Source organism: Podarcis vaucheri (genome assembly GCF_965113315.1).
Source record: "Podarcis vaucheri genome assembly, chromosome: 17".
Taxonomy (NCBI): domain Eukaryota; kingdom Metazoa; phylum Chordata; class Lepidosauria; order Squamata; family Lacertidae; genus Podarcis; species Podarcis vaucheri.
The window spans coordinates 8,432,751-8,449,457 of record NC_138755.1 but is presented as its reverse complement, the minus strand read 5'-3'; the positions used below and the strand labels follow the sequence as shown (position 1 = coordinate 8,449,457).

The 16,707-nt window shown below is 48.2% G+C and overlaps 1 protein-coding gene across 1 annotated transcript in view; it reads left to right on the top strand.

Moving 5' to 3' along the window:
* The window catches only part of LOC309522266 (mitochondrial adenyl nucleotide antiporter SLC25A23-like), a 53,176-nt gene extending 36,469 nt beyond the window's left edge, over positions 1-16,707 (top strand). Inside the window, exons 5-10 of the mRNA XM_082205489.1 lie at positions 7,441-7,599; positions 10,195-10,347; positions 10,649-10,756; positions 11,705-11,872; positions 12,275-12,425; positions 14,923-16,707. Coding sequence (XP_082061615.1) covers positions 7,441-7,599; positions 10,195-10,347; positions 10,649-10,756; positions 11,705-11,872; positions 12,275-12,425; positions 14,923-15,107 — 924 coding nt within the window. The 3' untranslated portion in view covers positions 15,108-16,707. The remainder of the gene's footprint in view (positions 1-7,440; positions 7,600-10,194; positions 10,348-10,648; positions 10,757-11,704; positions 11,873-12,274; positions 12,426-14,922) is intronic.

Below are 16,707 nucleotides of genomic sequence, written 5' to 3'. Positions count from 1 at the left end.
TTCTACTAAGTTCCTTTTTTACTTTACAAAGGCCTTATTCCTTTTAAAAGGCTACCTATGTTATGTATTAAATATATTGGCTTAAATGTAATTATGCAAAGGATTTAAGAAATGCTAGATTCTTATTTCATATAGTTGTAAGAGTTGTATTTATCCTGAAATTAAGTCAGCCACCAGCCTAGCCCCCCTGCCAGACAGGAGACGCCATCCAAGCAGTCCTGATATATAGTTGTCAGGCATTTGTTTAGAAACCTTCAAATGAAGGAGATCTTTCAATGTTGATGTGAACTCAAGATCCTTGACATATGTTTAAGATAAAAATTTAAGATTAACCATTTGTTTTGGAGGGCAATAGGGCAAGGAGGGCAAGAGGTGAGCTGGTAATTAAGATTCCTTGTTGAGACACATGTAAGATATATTACTACTTATTTGTCATTTATAGATGTAACAATATATAGCTCTTTGTGTTCCATATAAGGACAGGAGGATATGGGTGTATCTTTTAGGATTGGTTATAGCAATCAGCCAATAGGAAATTCAACCAGGCTGATTGGACAGAGGCAGCCAAAGGAGGAGCAAAGGGGGCTGGATTAAGGGAATATAAATGCTGGCCATAATGGCAGGAGGCCAGGCCAGAGCTTGGTAACCATATACCACTGTGCCTCTCATTTATTTGTCTGACAAATAAATTATTATTTTAAATTCTCTATTGCTGCGTTGAATATTTCATTCCAGCTAAGCGTTAACCACAAGCAGGGTGCTACAGTTTAGTCATGCCCGACTCTTCGTGACCCCATGGACCAGAGCATGCCAGGCACTCCTGCCTTCCACTGCCTCCCACAGTTCACACAGCACATTACCATAGTCCATATGGGAGCATATCAGAGCATGGACAAGGGAGGCCGGACTATCCTGATCTAGGAATAGCCATAGCTGGCAAAACATTCTAAGCTAGCTAGGCATAAGCACTCCTAACTGCAGAAGCTACTCTGCTGACCTATCAGAATCCTGAAGTACTGGAGTACTCCCAGTATCAATCTGTTACTTTAGGGGAAGGGACATCCCCGCCGGAAGCAAATACCAGGCATGTACTGTCTGTCTTGTACTTCGTGCTTTTCCACGCTCAGAACCAGTGAATAAAAACCTCATTAAAATGCAGCAAACCTGTAGGAAACCATCCCCACAAGAAAGTTGCCATTGGGAAAAGGCTGCTCCTGGAATCGCCTGCCCCTCAAGGAAGCAGGGAGCGTGAAGCATAGCCAGGAGCCAAGGATTTCCAGGGAACAGGACAGAAGCTTCCTGTGATGTCTCCCCATCTCCCTTTCCACCCTTCCTGAACTCTACAGGAGGCGGGAGGAAATAGGAAGGGAAATAGTTCCCTTCCTAGATCCCTGGACTGGGTGCTGGCCAAGGCCCTATTTCTTCACTGCCCTGTTCCAGCCACGCTAATCTCATCAGCAGATCGGAACAGGGAAGATTAAAGTTTATATTTAAACACAATGTGTGTCTCTCCCCTCCCTGTTTGCCAGACTTTGCCCATAGTGTCAGCTGGAAGGCCAGGGGAGAAGGGGCTTGGTCACTTTCAAAAAATTTTTAAAAATATTTATTAAAGTTTTACAAATTATATCAAACAAAACAATACACACAAACACTAACAAAAAAAAGAACAAGTATAATTTCATAACCTTATCTTCTTAAAACATATTTCACTGACCTCCTCATACCTCCCCTTTCTGCATTCCCATTTCAAAAATTTAGTTCAGCAAATCCTCTCCCTTAATTTTATCTAATTATCATCCTTACTTTCCTTTCACTTAATCTTTACAGCTGTACTCCATTTGATTTTAAAAGCCACATTATTCTAAAGTTCATAAATTTTACAATATTTCTTAAGGTAGTTCTTAAATTTCTTCCAATCTTCTTCCGCCGTCTCTTTCCCCTGGTCTCGGATTCTGCCAGTCATTTCTGCTAGTCCCATATAGTCTATCACCTTCATCTGCCATTCTTCCAAGGTGGGTAAATCCTGTGTCTTCCAATACTTTGCGATGAGTATTCTTGCTGCTGTTGTAGCATACATGAAAAATGTTCTATCTTTCTTTTGCACCGACTGGCCGACAATGCCCAGGAGAAAGGCCTCTGGTTTCTTGGGGAAGGTATATTTAAATACCTTTTTCATTTCATTATATATCATTTCCCAGAAAGCCTTAATCCTTGGGCACGTCCACCAAAGGTGAAAAAAGTACCTTCAGTTTCTTTACATTTCCAACATTTATTGTCAGACAAGTGGTAAATTTTTGCAAGCTTGACTGGGGTCATGTACCACCTATAAATCATTTTCATAATATTTGGGGCTTGGTCACTTTCAAGGCCCTCTAGGCACAGTCCTACCTTGCACTCTTCGCTCTCCAACATGCCCTGTTGAGCTCAGATCTGACTATTTCACCAGCATCCCTTTCTCCCCTGCTGCACTTCGAGAGAGAGATAAGAGATGGCGGCCGATGGAACTCCAGGTGTTGAGTTCCGGGCACTGAGAGACGACTGGGGAGCCTGTGGGTGGAATGGGTCAGAGGCCAAGAGCCCAGGCAGTCCTGCCACCATTTGGGAAGATCTCTTGCGCATTATCCCTTTAGAGGAGCGGGAACTGTGCAAGAGCACAGCAGCCCTGTGCAGCTTCCATTCACTTCACTATGGTGCATGTCGGAATATTTCCCGATTATTATGCACCAAGGCTCCCTGGGTGGCGTCTCTGTGTGTGCTGTTGGGCCTTTCTGCCTTGGGCCCCAAAATGTCTTGGGTCAGCCCACAGGAACCAACTCCGAGGGGATGACGTCCCTTCAGCCCCCCCAAAAAAAATATTTGAGGGGGCCCGGCCCTCCCAAAGTCGGAGAGCATTGCCATTCAAATGGTGTCATAGCTGGCAATGTTTTCCTTTTTTTAAGAGAAATTCCCTTATTCCGAATAGGATTCTTCGCAAGAAAAGGGGAAAGTTGACAGCTATGATAGGTGTGTGTGAACCATATCTTGTAATTGATTATGCAAGGCGGAGCTTACCTCCCCCCCCCCAATTTTCTTTATTCAAGTGGCACCCCTGAGCCAACCCTTCCCCTGAGTTCCATTTCTTTCTGACTCCTCTCTTGACATTGGGGGCCAGCCCCCTTCCCTGCTCTGCTTGTCTGTAATCCGTAGGTGCCGATGGGATTGGCTCTCGCACCCAAGCCCCTCCCCCTGATTATCCCTCCAATCCCATTAGGAGATTGCAGGAGGGTTTATCGTGTGCCCTCCTTGTGATACCCAGCACTTTTCTGCGCATTCCCGGCATGGAGGACCTGTCTCCCGTCAGGAAGGGCCCCGATGGCCAGAGCACCTCGGGGATCCATGGGAATTCAAGGCTGCTGTCCCTGGCTGAGCTGTGGGAAAGTGACTACAGGCGCCCCAAAGGCTTCGAGTCCATCCTGGGGGAGCATGAGATGGTAGGGCTAAGTCTCCGTGGCTGGGACTTTCTTTTCTCCCCCTCCTAACCCACAGACTGCCTTGAGGTCCCAAGGCATCTCTCCAGAATCCCTGGCTGGCATTCCACTATGTTTTACTCAGAGTAGACCCATTGGCATTAATGAATGTGACTAAATTGGATCCATTGATTTCAACAGGTCTACTCTATTGGATCCAGGCTCCCTGTTTCTTCCCCACCCCTTTTACCTCTCTAAGCCAGTATGCTCAATTTCCATTGCATCGCTCAGGACCAAACCAGGTGTTGCCATGTTTCCTTGCTTCCTGTGGCAGCTGTGGGCAGGCGCTTGTGGTGGCAATAGGCAGCATGGTGACCTCTGGGTGATGTTGGCCTCCTACTCCTGCCAGCCCCAGTTAACACAGTCAGCGGTCAAGGATGATGGGAGACAGTGTGATAGGAATTTTATGGTCTTAGATGTTAAATGTTCATAAGTGTACCAACCAAGCACATACATAGATCAGCACAGGAAGACCGACCTGAAACTATTTTGATTCCCAAACTGTCCCAAACTGACCAAATGTTTTCTCTGCAAGGTCAAAGGAAAATGGAAAAGCCTCCCCATTGTCTTTTCCTTCACAAATCCTGTCTTAAGGGTATGTCTGTGTTTGAATAGGGTGTGACCGGTGCCATGGCCCAGGAACTAAATATTATCATTACAAAGACTACCCAGGCTACCCAGGAAATCCAATCAAGTAACCTGCCAGACAGGAGATAAACAACGACAGGAGAAAACCAGCATTCAAATGTTCTGTTTTAGACCGCCTTTTTTGTGATGTAGGTATGATGTATCTGAGGGGTGGTCTTAGGTTACACCCCTTCTGTGATGTATGTATGATGTTTCTGGGGGTGATCTTGATCTACAGGGTGGCAATTTCAAAAGTCTTTATAAGGTCTTGCACACCATTTTTCTAGGTCCCTCCTCTCTCCTGCGGGTGAGGGGAGCACCCTGTTGCAACTGATCAATAAAGATCAGGCTTACTATCTGCTTTGCTTCTCAATATTCTTTGGTTGGCCTCTGTTATTCTCTCCTACCAATAGGGAACCTATGTAAGGACTCTATATGGGCTCTTGGATACCCCATAAGGGAAAAGGGCAATTTTTGTTTACCACAGACTGGGCTACCCCTGCTGAACCCGTCGCTCAGTGCAGAATGAGGCTTGTGGTGCACCACTTTTGTAGGAAAGAGTAATACTAAAGGGTGTGTCTCGACCCCTTCAGTTCAACAGGTCTTCCCCACTGTCACTAAAAGAGCACAGGGGGAGCTGTTGCCCATCAGAACCTATTCCGTTCTTCTGTCCCCAACAAGCATAGTGCTATCAGGTTTCTCTGTGTAAAACCTTCCTGCAATTAGTTTGGACGGATTTGTGTGTTAAATCTGTGTCCTATCCTACCCCACACCCCACTCCCAGAGAGCTCACAGCAGCATGTATGCCTCTTTACCCCGCACCTGCTTTATCCCCACAACTCTGTGAGTTAGGATAGAGTGAGATGTTCCAGCTACCCTACAGTCATGCAGTGAGCTTTGTGGTTGTGTGAAGATTTACCCTAAGTCTCCCTGGTTCCTAGACAAACACTCTAGACAACGCTAGCTAAAATATTTCCTTGTGTCCTATAACCCAGCCACGGCCTTGCTTGCCTTATTTCACTCTCAGCGAAATATTATTTCTTTAATAATAATAATAATAATAATAATAATAATAATAATTTCACAAATTTGCCATCTCACTATAGAAGTGGCACTCTTTCCCAGGGCCAGATTTAGGTTTGATGAGGCCCTAAGCTACTGAAGGTGATGGGGCCCTTGATATGTCCAGCTATCCTTTGTCAACAACAAATTGTCGCTGTATTTTTGTGTTGAATATATGCTGTATGGTAATTGATGGACCTAATAGGTATCAAAAGCCATTTGCACATAACAAATAGGAGCCTACACAACACAAAATGCGGGTTTTGTTTTATTTCTTTTTTATCTTATATTTTGGAAATGTACATTCAGGGTTTTTTCCCTTTAAATTTTTTTTGGGGGGGCCCAAGAGACTGGGGCCCTAAGCTGTAGCTTGTTTAGCTTATATGTAAATCCAGCACTGCTCTTTGCTTTTGAGAACGTTGTGCATGTGTGTGTTGTGTTGCTTCTGCTGATATTGCACAGACTCGTTTACCCCACATCTCTCCTAAAATAATCACTTCATATTCATTCATATATATATATGGGAGAGAATATTATATCTATTTAAACCTATCATCCTGAGAAGAGGGAGAATGTACAGTATATAAAGGAAGCTGTAACTGTCGGTGTGTGTTAATGCAAGCATAGCGAAGGTGTGGGTTCTCTCTAGCCAAAACAGCCCAGAGAATATTTACCAAAGTGAGGAGATCCAAGGACATTGGTGCTCTGACGACATTAATATCGGCCGTGCCTTTAGCCGCTACAATAAGCTCTCTGCAAACTGATCTTTTTTTGCATGTGTCTGATCTTCTGCTTAGTCTTATTAAATCATGTGAGTCCTTGAGCGCAGGAATGTTTTCAGTATTAAACTCCTGCTGCCCTTGAACAGGATCTGCTGCAGGTTATTAGCTGGCTGGTGTAGCCAAGGCTTCTGTGATCTACTGTGATTTACACTCCCTGCTATGGGATGGGCTATGGCAGATCCACTGGCAGAATTCTTGGAAGGGAGGCAGGGAAACATTCCACCGCAGCTGCGTGGAATAGGAGAGCATTATAAGTCAATCCAAACGAGCAAAAGCCTAAATATAAGGTTGAATATGTTTGCAATTCAATCCCATCCATGTTTGCTCAGAACAAGCCCTCCTGTGTTTACTCCATTGATTTGTAGGACTGCAGCTTCAAAGTGATTTGATTTAATTAAATGATTTTAAGAAAACAAAGTCTTGGGAGCATCTCAGTCATTCCCAGTGTCTTTGTGTTCACTGGCTAGAATGCTGGAAGCTTGGAGCAGGTTTCGTTCTTACTGCACGACTGATATGCGATAGCATTTGCTAGCTGTCAGGGAACTGCCATCGGAGCCAGAGGGAGAGGGAGGGCTCCAGAGGGATTCTGGAGAGCGTCCCAGGAGGGAGAGAAGCAGCACATCTTCTGGGGAAGGAAATCAGCGTAGCACCAGCGGAGAAGGGGGCCAGATGGGGGAATCGGCGAGGTGGCTCCAAGACTCCTCGCCGGGGACCAGCGGGGAGAGCACGGGTCCTCCGATGCCCACACCCTCCCTGCGCAGAAGGCTTCCGCGCAGGGAAAATAGGCGGAGACTAGGCGTCAAAGAGCTTCTTTGCTGGAAGAAGTTCAAGAAACGCCCACTGACGGATTCTGCCAGCAATTGAGACAGCCATGGGCGAGTGGCTGTCCAGACAGAAAGGGTTCACTCAGGCAACCCAGCCAGGTGTGACGCCGATTTACACACGAGTAACCCCTAGAACCATTACAGCAGCTGACATCATGTAGTATTTGAAAGTTGAGAGGTTATGAGATGGCATATATTACATTTGCCGGAGTCAAAATAAGCAAGAAAGTCCAACGAATACTCGGTACTCGGATTTCAATGCTCAATAGAAAACACCCATTAAACAAAATTCCAGTTTGAAATTTTGAATCTAAAATGTGGTGGAAATTGACGTTTTGGAGCATTTAGAATATTTGTAAATCCAGACCTGGGACTCAGCTAGACAGCTGCAAATAAAACGTTTTAAGTGTGTTGCAAAGGGCATTGCACAAATGAGACACTAGATGGTGATGGTAAGCTATGGCAAATTCAACATGTTTTTCAAATAGTTTTTTTAAAAAACATTTTCACAACTTTTTTTTTATATGTGTCTAGATTCCACCCTGGAGGTGTCGCCTTAATAACAGATGCTTCTCAGTCAAATATGGGCAGAGCTGCTTTTCTTTAGCTTTTTCCTCTTCTGACCACATTCATCTGCAGGTCCTTGACATTGGCGAGTGCCTCACCGTCCCAGATGAGTTTTCCGAGAAGGAGAAGAAGACAGGGATGTGGTGGAAGCAGCTCATTGCTGGAGCCATGGCTGGTGCTGTCTCCAGGACTGGAACTGCCCCATTGGACCGACTGAAAGTCTTCATGCAGGCAAGGAGCTGCTAAGAATTACGGAGGGAGGGGAAACAGTATTTCATTCTGCATTGGGACCTGGAATGGTGGCATCAGTTCATGTGGTGTGGGGCAATGACAAACTCAAAAGGGCCTCTGTTTTGTCCCAGAATGCCATGCTGAGGATGTTATGACCAGTTTTGTTTTTTTACATAGCATGTTACACATGAAGACTATAAAAGGAGAAAAAGGGCTGCCCCATACAACAGAGATACCCAAAGGGCAGGAGCCAACAGGTTCAGGGGTCTTTCATTTACCGTATTTTTCGCTCCATAAGAGACACTTTTTCCCTCTGAAAAACTAAGGGGAAATGTCTGCGCGTCTTATGGAGCGAATGTGTGGTCCCTGGGGCTAAATTGCCGGAGTGTGGCACGCTCCTAAGCTGCTCTTTGGGGCTGGCGGGGGGAACCCGGGCTTCCCCCGCCAGCCCCAACAAGCTATGGGAGCAGCAGGCAGGCTGCTCCCTGAGCTGCTCTTTGGGGCTGGGGGGGAACCCGGGCTTCCCCCTCCAGCCCTGGGAGCAGCGGGCAAGCTGCGTGCAGATGCCCCGCGCTTCTGAGCAGCTCTGGGGTAGCCCGCGAAGCCTCCGCAGGGCAGTGGGATGAAGGCTCCCCGCTGCCCTGTGGAGGCTTCATGGGGTACCCCAGAAGCCAGAACAGCTAGAGGGAGCACTGCACAGTGCTCCCTCTAGCTTCTGCCTTAGCAGCACGAAGCCTCCGCAGGGCAGCGGGGAGCCTTCATCCAGCTGCCCTGCGGAGGCTTCGCACGGCTATCCCTGGCTTTTGCAGGAGGTGCGTCCTATGGTCCGGTGCGTCTAATAGAGCAAAAAATACGGTACCTCCCTTGTCAGGGAACTGACATCGGAGCGAGAGGCGAAGGGGAGGCTCCCAGATGATGCTGGCGAAGGACCCAGCAGCAGGGGGAGAAACAGCTCAGTAGAGGGGGAAGCTAATCAGCGCAACACCAGGGAGAAAGGGGGGCAGATGGGGGAATCGGGGGGAGGGCTCCAGGACTCTTCACTGGACATCAGTGAGGAGAGCCCAGGTCCTCCGCTACCTACACCTTCCCTGCACAGAAGACTCCCGCGCAGTGAGAGGAGGAGGAGACTGGGTGTCAAACAACTTTTATGTTCGAAGAGGTTCAAGAAACGCCCACTGACAGATTCTGCCAGTGACTGAGGCAGCCACGATGAGAAGGGGCTGTGCAGTCAGAAAGGTTTAACAAGGCAAATTAACCGAGAAAGGCACCAGTTTACGCACGAGTAACTCATACCTATTACATCCCTGATTCCTGAAATATGGCAGGGGAAACGGCTGTGTAGAATTAGCCTTCTCATTGGGTTTACTGGTCTTGGAATTCCACCAAGTCCAAAGACAGCACTCTGATGAGTGCAAGCGATGCTATTATCTGCAGGCTCAACTACAGCAGAGCTGGCCATTTGCTGAAAGTCGGCGTGTGAGTTCAAAACTTCTTGCGCCTCTTAGCTTCTGCCCTTGGCATTAAACTCCAAGCAGAGACCACAGCTCCCTATGGCGTGGCCCAAAACACATTTTGAAATACTGTGACCACTGTTTGAAGTACGTTTTGAAAGACTGGCCTTGGGAATTGTTGAAAAAGACCAATCTCTTCGCCCGCAGCATTTGAAGATAGCAAATGGGAGGAGAGACTGGATGTTGGGGGAAGTGGAGAGGTGCATGCAAGACCTACAGAGCTTATATCTTCGCAAAAGGTGGCTTACTTTCTGACAAGTGTTAAACCTTATCTACTCCCCTAAGCAAACCTTAACATTTAGGGAAACAGATTTCATTTACCCGTATTTTTTGCTCTATAAGACGCACTAGACCACAAGACGCACCTAGTTTTTGGAGGAGGAAAACAGGAAAAAAAATATTCTGAATCTCAGAAGCCAGAACAGCAAGCAGGATCGCTGCGCAGTGAAAGCAGCAATCCCTCTTGCTGTTCTGGCTTCTGGGATAGCTGCGCAGCCTGCATTCGCTCCATAAGACGCACACACATTTCCCCTTACTTTTTAGGAGGGAAAAAGTGAGTCTTATAGAGCAAGAAATACGGTATTTAGTTATTGCACTCATATCCCAAGCTTTTTTCCAAGCTCTCCCAGGTCTTAGTCTAACACTCTAACCACTGCACACCATAGAGGATACTGTGTGCAATCAAAGAGTTGCATCAGCCACAATGAAGAAGAACATGGCTGTGTCAGAGTCTTTTCCTAGTGTTCCTAATTTTCCCATAGGATAAACGCCAACCTTGACTTCCGTCTGCATCCTTCCTCCTTTCTCCCAGAAAATAGCAGCAACACCTTCTGGGAGTCTTTAAATCTTGCGCATTTAGCAATCTTGCCTCCTGTGCCTTCCCAGTGGGCTCCATTGTGAAATTTGAGGGGCCTTTTTGGAATGCTGCAAAGGATACTGGGATGCAGCTCCGCAACACACACTGGCTTTTCATTGATGCCCCAACCCCTGAAAAATGCCCATTGTTGCTTATGCTGTCAAGAAGAAGGGGCGGTTCTCTTTTCCTTGCCCAGACCCTGATGTTGTGGTTCCATCTTGCTTGTAGGTTCATGCCTCCAAGAACAACAGTATGAACGTTTTGGGCGGACTGCGAGGCATGATACGCGAAGGAGGCATCCGCTCCCTGTGGCGAGGCAACGGGATCAATGTGCTCAAGATTGCACCTGAGTCTGCCATCAAGTTCATGGCCTACGAACAGGTACAGCCTGGGGACGGGGCTGGAGCTTTGCATGTTGTCCCTGTGCACGTGCGCACAGCATTTTAATTCCTTTTTTTAAAGTCCTTCATTACTGGACAGAACAATGACTTCATGCTGCACAGTATTTCCCATACCTAAGTGCCTGGAACTCCACCTTGGGCATGTCTTTATTGCAAGAACTCGCCCTAAAAGGATCACGCTTCTTTTACTCAGCTGCATTGCCTTCACTCAGCCCAAAGTGGCTAAGGGGAGAGTTCACCAAATCTATCTGTGGCTCGCAATCCATTGCTTATCGTTGCAGATCAAGCGGGCAATTCGTGGGCAGCAGGAAACACTGAGGGTGCAGGAGAGATTTATTGCTGGCTCCCTGGCTGGTGCCACAGCACAGACCATAATCTACCCCATGGAGGTAAGTTTTCTTTGGTAGTAGATCTTGAGGGGCCAATTCTTATTCTGTTGCTGACTTCATCCATGATATCCGCCCAAATGAATGTGAGAACCTAGCACTAAAGTGGAACCTCGATTTTTGAACGTAATCGATTCTGGAAGACAGTTCAACTTCTGAAACGTTCGAAAACCGAGGCGCAAAGAGCTGTCAGCAAATTCAATTGAGAAAATTTTCACACAGCGGAAGCCGCTCAACTTCCGAGGTGCATTCAAAAACGGAAGCGTTTACTTCCAGGTTTTTGGCGTTTGGGTTCTGAAACTTTCGTCAATGGAGTAGTTCGAGAACCGATGTTCCATTGTACTGCTAACTAATACAGGCCTAGGAGAAGTATTCCCCTCTGCCCCAACCAAGCAGGCCTCTGCAGTGCAATTTCTCGATTGTCCCTGCTAATTTGTGGACAGATACTATGAAGACATTTCACCAGAAGGAAATTTTGTATTTAAGGGACAGAAAGGTCCTGATCATTTCTTTTCAGTATGGTGGGATTTTATTTAACAAAGTTTCATTTCAGATGTACAGTGGTTCCTCTGGTTGCGAACGGGATCCGTTCTGGAGGCCCGTTCGCAACCTGAAAAGAATGCAACCCACATCTGCATATGTGCGGGTCACGATTCGCCGCTTCTGCGCATGCATGTGATGTCATTTTGCGCGTCTGCACATGTGCAAGCGGCGAAACCCAGAAGTAACCCTTTCCAGTACTTCCGGGTCGCCGCAGGGCGCAACCTGAAAACGCGCAACCTGAAGCAAACGTAACATGAGGTATGACTGTACCGGTCTCTTTCCCTGTGCCATCTAGAGAAACATGGCTGTCGTGATTGCAGACTGGGTGCTGTTGCTTAATATGAGGGGGTGCCGGATAAAAGAGGGATATTCATGCCTTAGTTCATCTGACTCCCCCTCCCTCTCCAGGTTCTAAAAACCCGGCTCACGCTCCGCAAGACGGGTCAGTACTCAGGGGTGGCGGACTGTGCCAGGCAGGTCCTGCGGAAGGAAGGGATCCGTGCCTTTTACAAGGGCTACCTGCCAAACATGCTGGGCATCATTCCCTACGCTGGCATTGACCTGGCAGTTTACGAGGTGAGTGACTGGGCATGGGGTTGGCACAAACAGCAAGGGAACCTCAACCTCAAATAATAATAATAATAATAATAATAATAATAATAATAATAATAATAATAAATTTGTATCATGCCCTCCCCAGCCGAAGCCAGGCTCAGAGCAGCTAACAACCATAAAAGTAACACAGCATTCTGCTAGTCCTCTGTGAGGAAGGATACTGACCTGGAAGCCTTTTCTCCTTGAGACACTGCCACCACTCTTGCAGGAACCCTTTCTCTCCCATGCTGAGTGGCTAAATCTCGCCAGATTCCAAGGCTCAGCATGAAAGCTGCTACCTCCCCATCTGTGCTAGGCCCTGGGATGCACCTGTGCCAGATTCCCAAGTTACCGACTTCCCCTCTCCCCTTCCTTTTGCGGCAGACGCTGAAGAACACCTGGTTGCAGAAGTACAGCAAGGACACAGCTGACCCAGGCGTTCTGGTGCTCTTGGGCTGTGGCACTGTCTCCAGCACCTGCGGCCAGATCGCCAGCTACCCGCTAGCTCTGGTGCGGACCCGGATGCAAGCCCAAGGTGAGATTGCAGCATCGTCCAGACAGTCTGGCCTCCAAGGAGAGCACTGAAGATGGCTGTGACTCAGGTGTAATGAGCAGGAGGCTGGACTAACTGCAAAGCCCCATTAACAATAGGGGGACATAAGGAGTGTGGGGAAGAAACTCTGAGAGGAGGGGGGAAGAGAGCCTGGAAGGGCTAAGAAACAATGGCCTGTTAACATAACAATATCTCCTCATCCTTGCTGAGTTTCAAGGCTGACCATGAGTTTTCAGTTTAGACCTCTACACACACACACACACACACACACACACCGTCAGGCTTCACCTGACTCTGCTCTGTGATCTCATCAGGCAGCGCTAGGCTCTTTGGGCAGCTTCCAATTATAAATTATAAAACCACAGTAAAACATCAAACGTTAAAGAGTTCCCAGTACAGGGCTGCCTGCAGATGTCTTCTGAAAGTTGTATAGTTATTTATCTCCTTGACATCTCATGAGACAGCATTCTGCAGATGGGAAGGCCCTCTGCTTGGTTCCCTGTAACCTCACTTCTCGGAACAAGGGAACCACCAGAAGGCCCTCGGAGCTGAACGATGTGGGTGGAGACACTCCTTCAGGTATACAGAGCCGAGGCCGTTTAGGGCTTTTAAAGTCAACACCAACAGTTTGAATTGTGGTCGAAAACTTACTGGGAGCCAGTGTAGGCCTTTCGGGACCGGTGTTATATGGTCCCAGAGGCTGCTCCCAGTCACCAGTCTAGCAGTCACGTTCTGGATTAATTGTAGTTTCTGAGTCGCCTTCAAAGGTAGACCCACGCAGAGCGCATTGAAGTAGTCCAAGCGGGAGATCACCAGAACATGTAACACTCTGGTGAGACAGTGCACAAGCAGGTAGGGATGTGGTTGAGGCAAGTATCAGAGGTGGGCATCAGGTTGCTCACAAGTCAATCACCTGAAGTCATCATTGCCTCCCATGAATTCAAGCTGGTTTGCAGATGAGAAACGTTCCCTTGCACAGAACCCCTTCACTTTTGAGCTCCCAAGCTGGGTTTGCTGTCTGCGCTGGTCAGCTGATTGTTCCTGACAGCAAGCCCTGCCTTCAGCAGTGAGCAGCTCTACCATGGAGTTCCTTGTTGGAGACTCCGTAGCACAGCTGATCCCAGGAAGGCTTGCTGTTAGCACTGACAGCAAGCCCTGCATGACAGGGAAAGACCAGGAGCACATGTTGCTCCTTTGCAGCTACACCTTTTCCTGTCCCACATCTAATGTCCTATGATATCAGGTGTGGGGCAGGTGGCTTAAAGAACACAGCCTGATTCGGCCCGGGGGGCAGAGGTTCTCCAGGCCTGCGACACAGCGCCATCGTTCACATGCCTTGCACTCGCCCTCAGGGCAGTTTGGGATTTGGCCCAAAGGAAGAGGGCAGTGAGAGACTGTCAGTGAGGAGGAGTGGGGGGCTCGATCCGGGGGGGGGGCGACACCTACTGAGGACATCTTGCCAAGGGCCCTCTGAAACCTGGAGCCGGCACTGAAGTTGACAGCTCTGCTCTGGATTGTTGGATAGGCCTCACCAAGATATGTCAGGAGTGCTCTGATGGTGTTTCCTGCTTGGCAGGGGGTTGGACTCGATGGCCCTTGTGGTCTCTTCCAACTCTATGATTCTATGATTCTATGATTCTAAGATACACAGAGAGCAGTCAAATACAACATTCCTAGAGTGGACATGAAAGGGGATGTTTGCTCCAGCTAGTAGAAAATTTCATGTTTCCTCCTGGGCTGGGACAGGCTTCCTCTGCATGTGACTAGAGGTGGGCATGACCTTACCTGTGCAGGTAACAAAAGCACTAGGCACACAGCCCCCTCTCTCTCTTTGACTCCATTCATTGGAGAAGCAACAGCTTTTTAGCTAGAGATGTTCTGTTGGCTTTCAGCCAACAGAAGACAAAGGGATTATCTCCATATGGGATAGATTCCACGTGTATATACTTTGTAACCTAAATCTGCCTTCAGGGATCCATCTGTGAACTGAATGTGTGAGTAAACTTCTTTTATACTTTTTACACAAGATTGTGTTGTGTCTGTTCTTTTTAAGGGGGAGAAAAGGGGATTACCAGGAATCCTATATTGAGAAGCTTATACGAGCTTGCAACCACCTAACTGCTGTGCACATTTAAAAGGGGAATGTACTCTGCTAAGTAAAGGGACTTGCTAAAGCAAGTTAGGAAGGATATTATGAAACAATATATCCTCTCCTGCCTCCCTGATCATTCCCACACAGAGGTCGGGTGGGCCCGAGCAGGGGTGGGTTCCATCCAATCACTGTTGATGCAGGAACCTCCTCGGTCGGGTCTCGCTGAATGTTCTCATTCCATTCCTATGCTGAAACAGCTATAACGTTAATTACCGTAAAAGCTGGGGCCATTTACAGAAACAGAAGCGACCCTCTCCTGGAACTTTGTTGGAGAAGCTTTCAAACATGTGGCCCTGACCTCTCTGCTCCTTTCCCCTCTCTCTGCAGCAACCATTGAAGGTGCCCCACAGCTGAGCATGCTGGGCCTCTTCAGGCACATCCTCTCTCGAGAAGGGGTGCTGGGCCTCTACCGCGGCATTGCCCCCAACTTCATGAAGGTCATTCCCGCCGTCAGCATCAGCTACGTTGTGTATGAGAACATGAAGCAGGCTCTGGGGGTCACGTCCAGATGAAGCGGATGAAGCCTGCTTCCCCAAAGGGGCCAGGACCTGCCTCTCAAGAAGGAACGCTCCTCCCGACAGTGTGTCCTGAAGGCAGCAGTAGGTGGGGACGTACCTCCTCTGCTCTAGTGCCCTGTGGGGCAGGGAGTGGGCAGCTGGGCGGAGGAAGGCCGGAGAGTGCTGGAGTGAGCGGGCCCTTGTTCTCCTCATCCCCAGAAAAGCAGAGTTCTTCCTCAGCAAGGAGGACCAAGGAGGCTTGTCCCACTTGCTTACAAAGGTGTCCCCCGTCCCACCGCCAGACACCAGAGGATGGGAAGTGCCATGGCCCTTCGGAGGTAGATTTTCATAGGTCTCCCAAGTGCTGGAGTCTCTGGGGACGGCCACCTCAAACGGGCTTGCTTCTGAGTCAAGGCTACTCACCAGGAGCCTGCCATTCTCGCTGCATGTGTGTCATCTTCTTCGCTGCCCACCCCCAGCGTGTTTCCTGTTCTGCGTATTTCTGCCAGCCATACCGCGATCCAGCAGGAAACCAACCCCACCGACGTTCATCGCCCGTGACGTGTGGCCAGATCTGGAATGAGCAGCTATCCTGTAAGCAAAATGGGGAAGGTACTCTTCGCCCCACTTCACCCACGGTGTCTCAGCACTGGAGATGATGCATTCAGGGACAATCTGCCATACACTGGAGGAGTTAGAAAATTCAGCGATTGCAACCAGGAGTTTTCCAAGCCCTTTTGTTGACACCCTGGCATCTGGGGTTTGAGGATACCCGAGGGCACGTTCTTACTCCACCCCAGATATCCAGCTGCAAAAACTGAACCACGTTGATCCCTCTTCCATTCCTCTCTCTTCCACATCCTGTGGGGGCGCTGGAGTGCCAAGGAGTTGCATTTCAGCCCAGCACTGCGTTATCTTTACATATGTGGAAGGTGTCTGTATATTTTGCACGTTGACTTGTTTTTAACTTATAAGACTGGTCTGCACTCTCTTCTCGACCTAGACATCGGGAGATGGAACTGAAATGTCTTCCCATCCCCAAACCTTCCCTTTCCCCTCTGAGGTGGTGGACAATGGAGAAAGACATTTCAAGGGCTATTTGCTGTCGTCGTCAACACACATGACCTGAGGTCTCTGGATTTCTTGTGTGAACACATTTCTGCTTGCTGGGAGATGTTTGCGCTGGTCACAGCAGCACTGCGGCTTAAGAAGTGACACACACACACAAACACACACCCCAACAACAGCCCTTGAATCCATGCTCGCTGGTTTCCATGGCCCTCTTCTGTCTTGCTTACCTCTATGTATTGGCAAGTTGCAATACAAAGGAGGTAGGAACTTATTTTTCCTCTCCCCCCCCGCCCCCCGTGGGATATTGCTTTGAAAGATGTAGAAGAGTCAGGATGGCAGGTAGAAAGATTGCCCAGAAATACCTTCCTCCCCACCCACCACCCAGCAATCATAGTAATAGTAATAAAAATAAAAACCTGTTTTCAAAAGATTACCCGGAGCACTATCTTCTAATGTGTATAGTTCTGGGGCATTAGGGTTCCAAGCCTCGGCTGAAGGGATCTGTACAGTGTAACCAGAGTCGCACTAAAAACATTTAACAGCA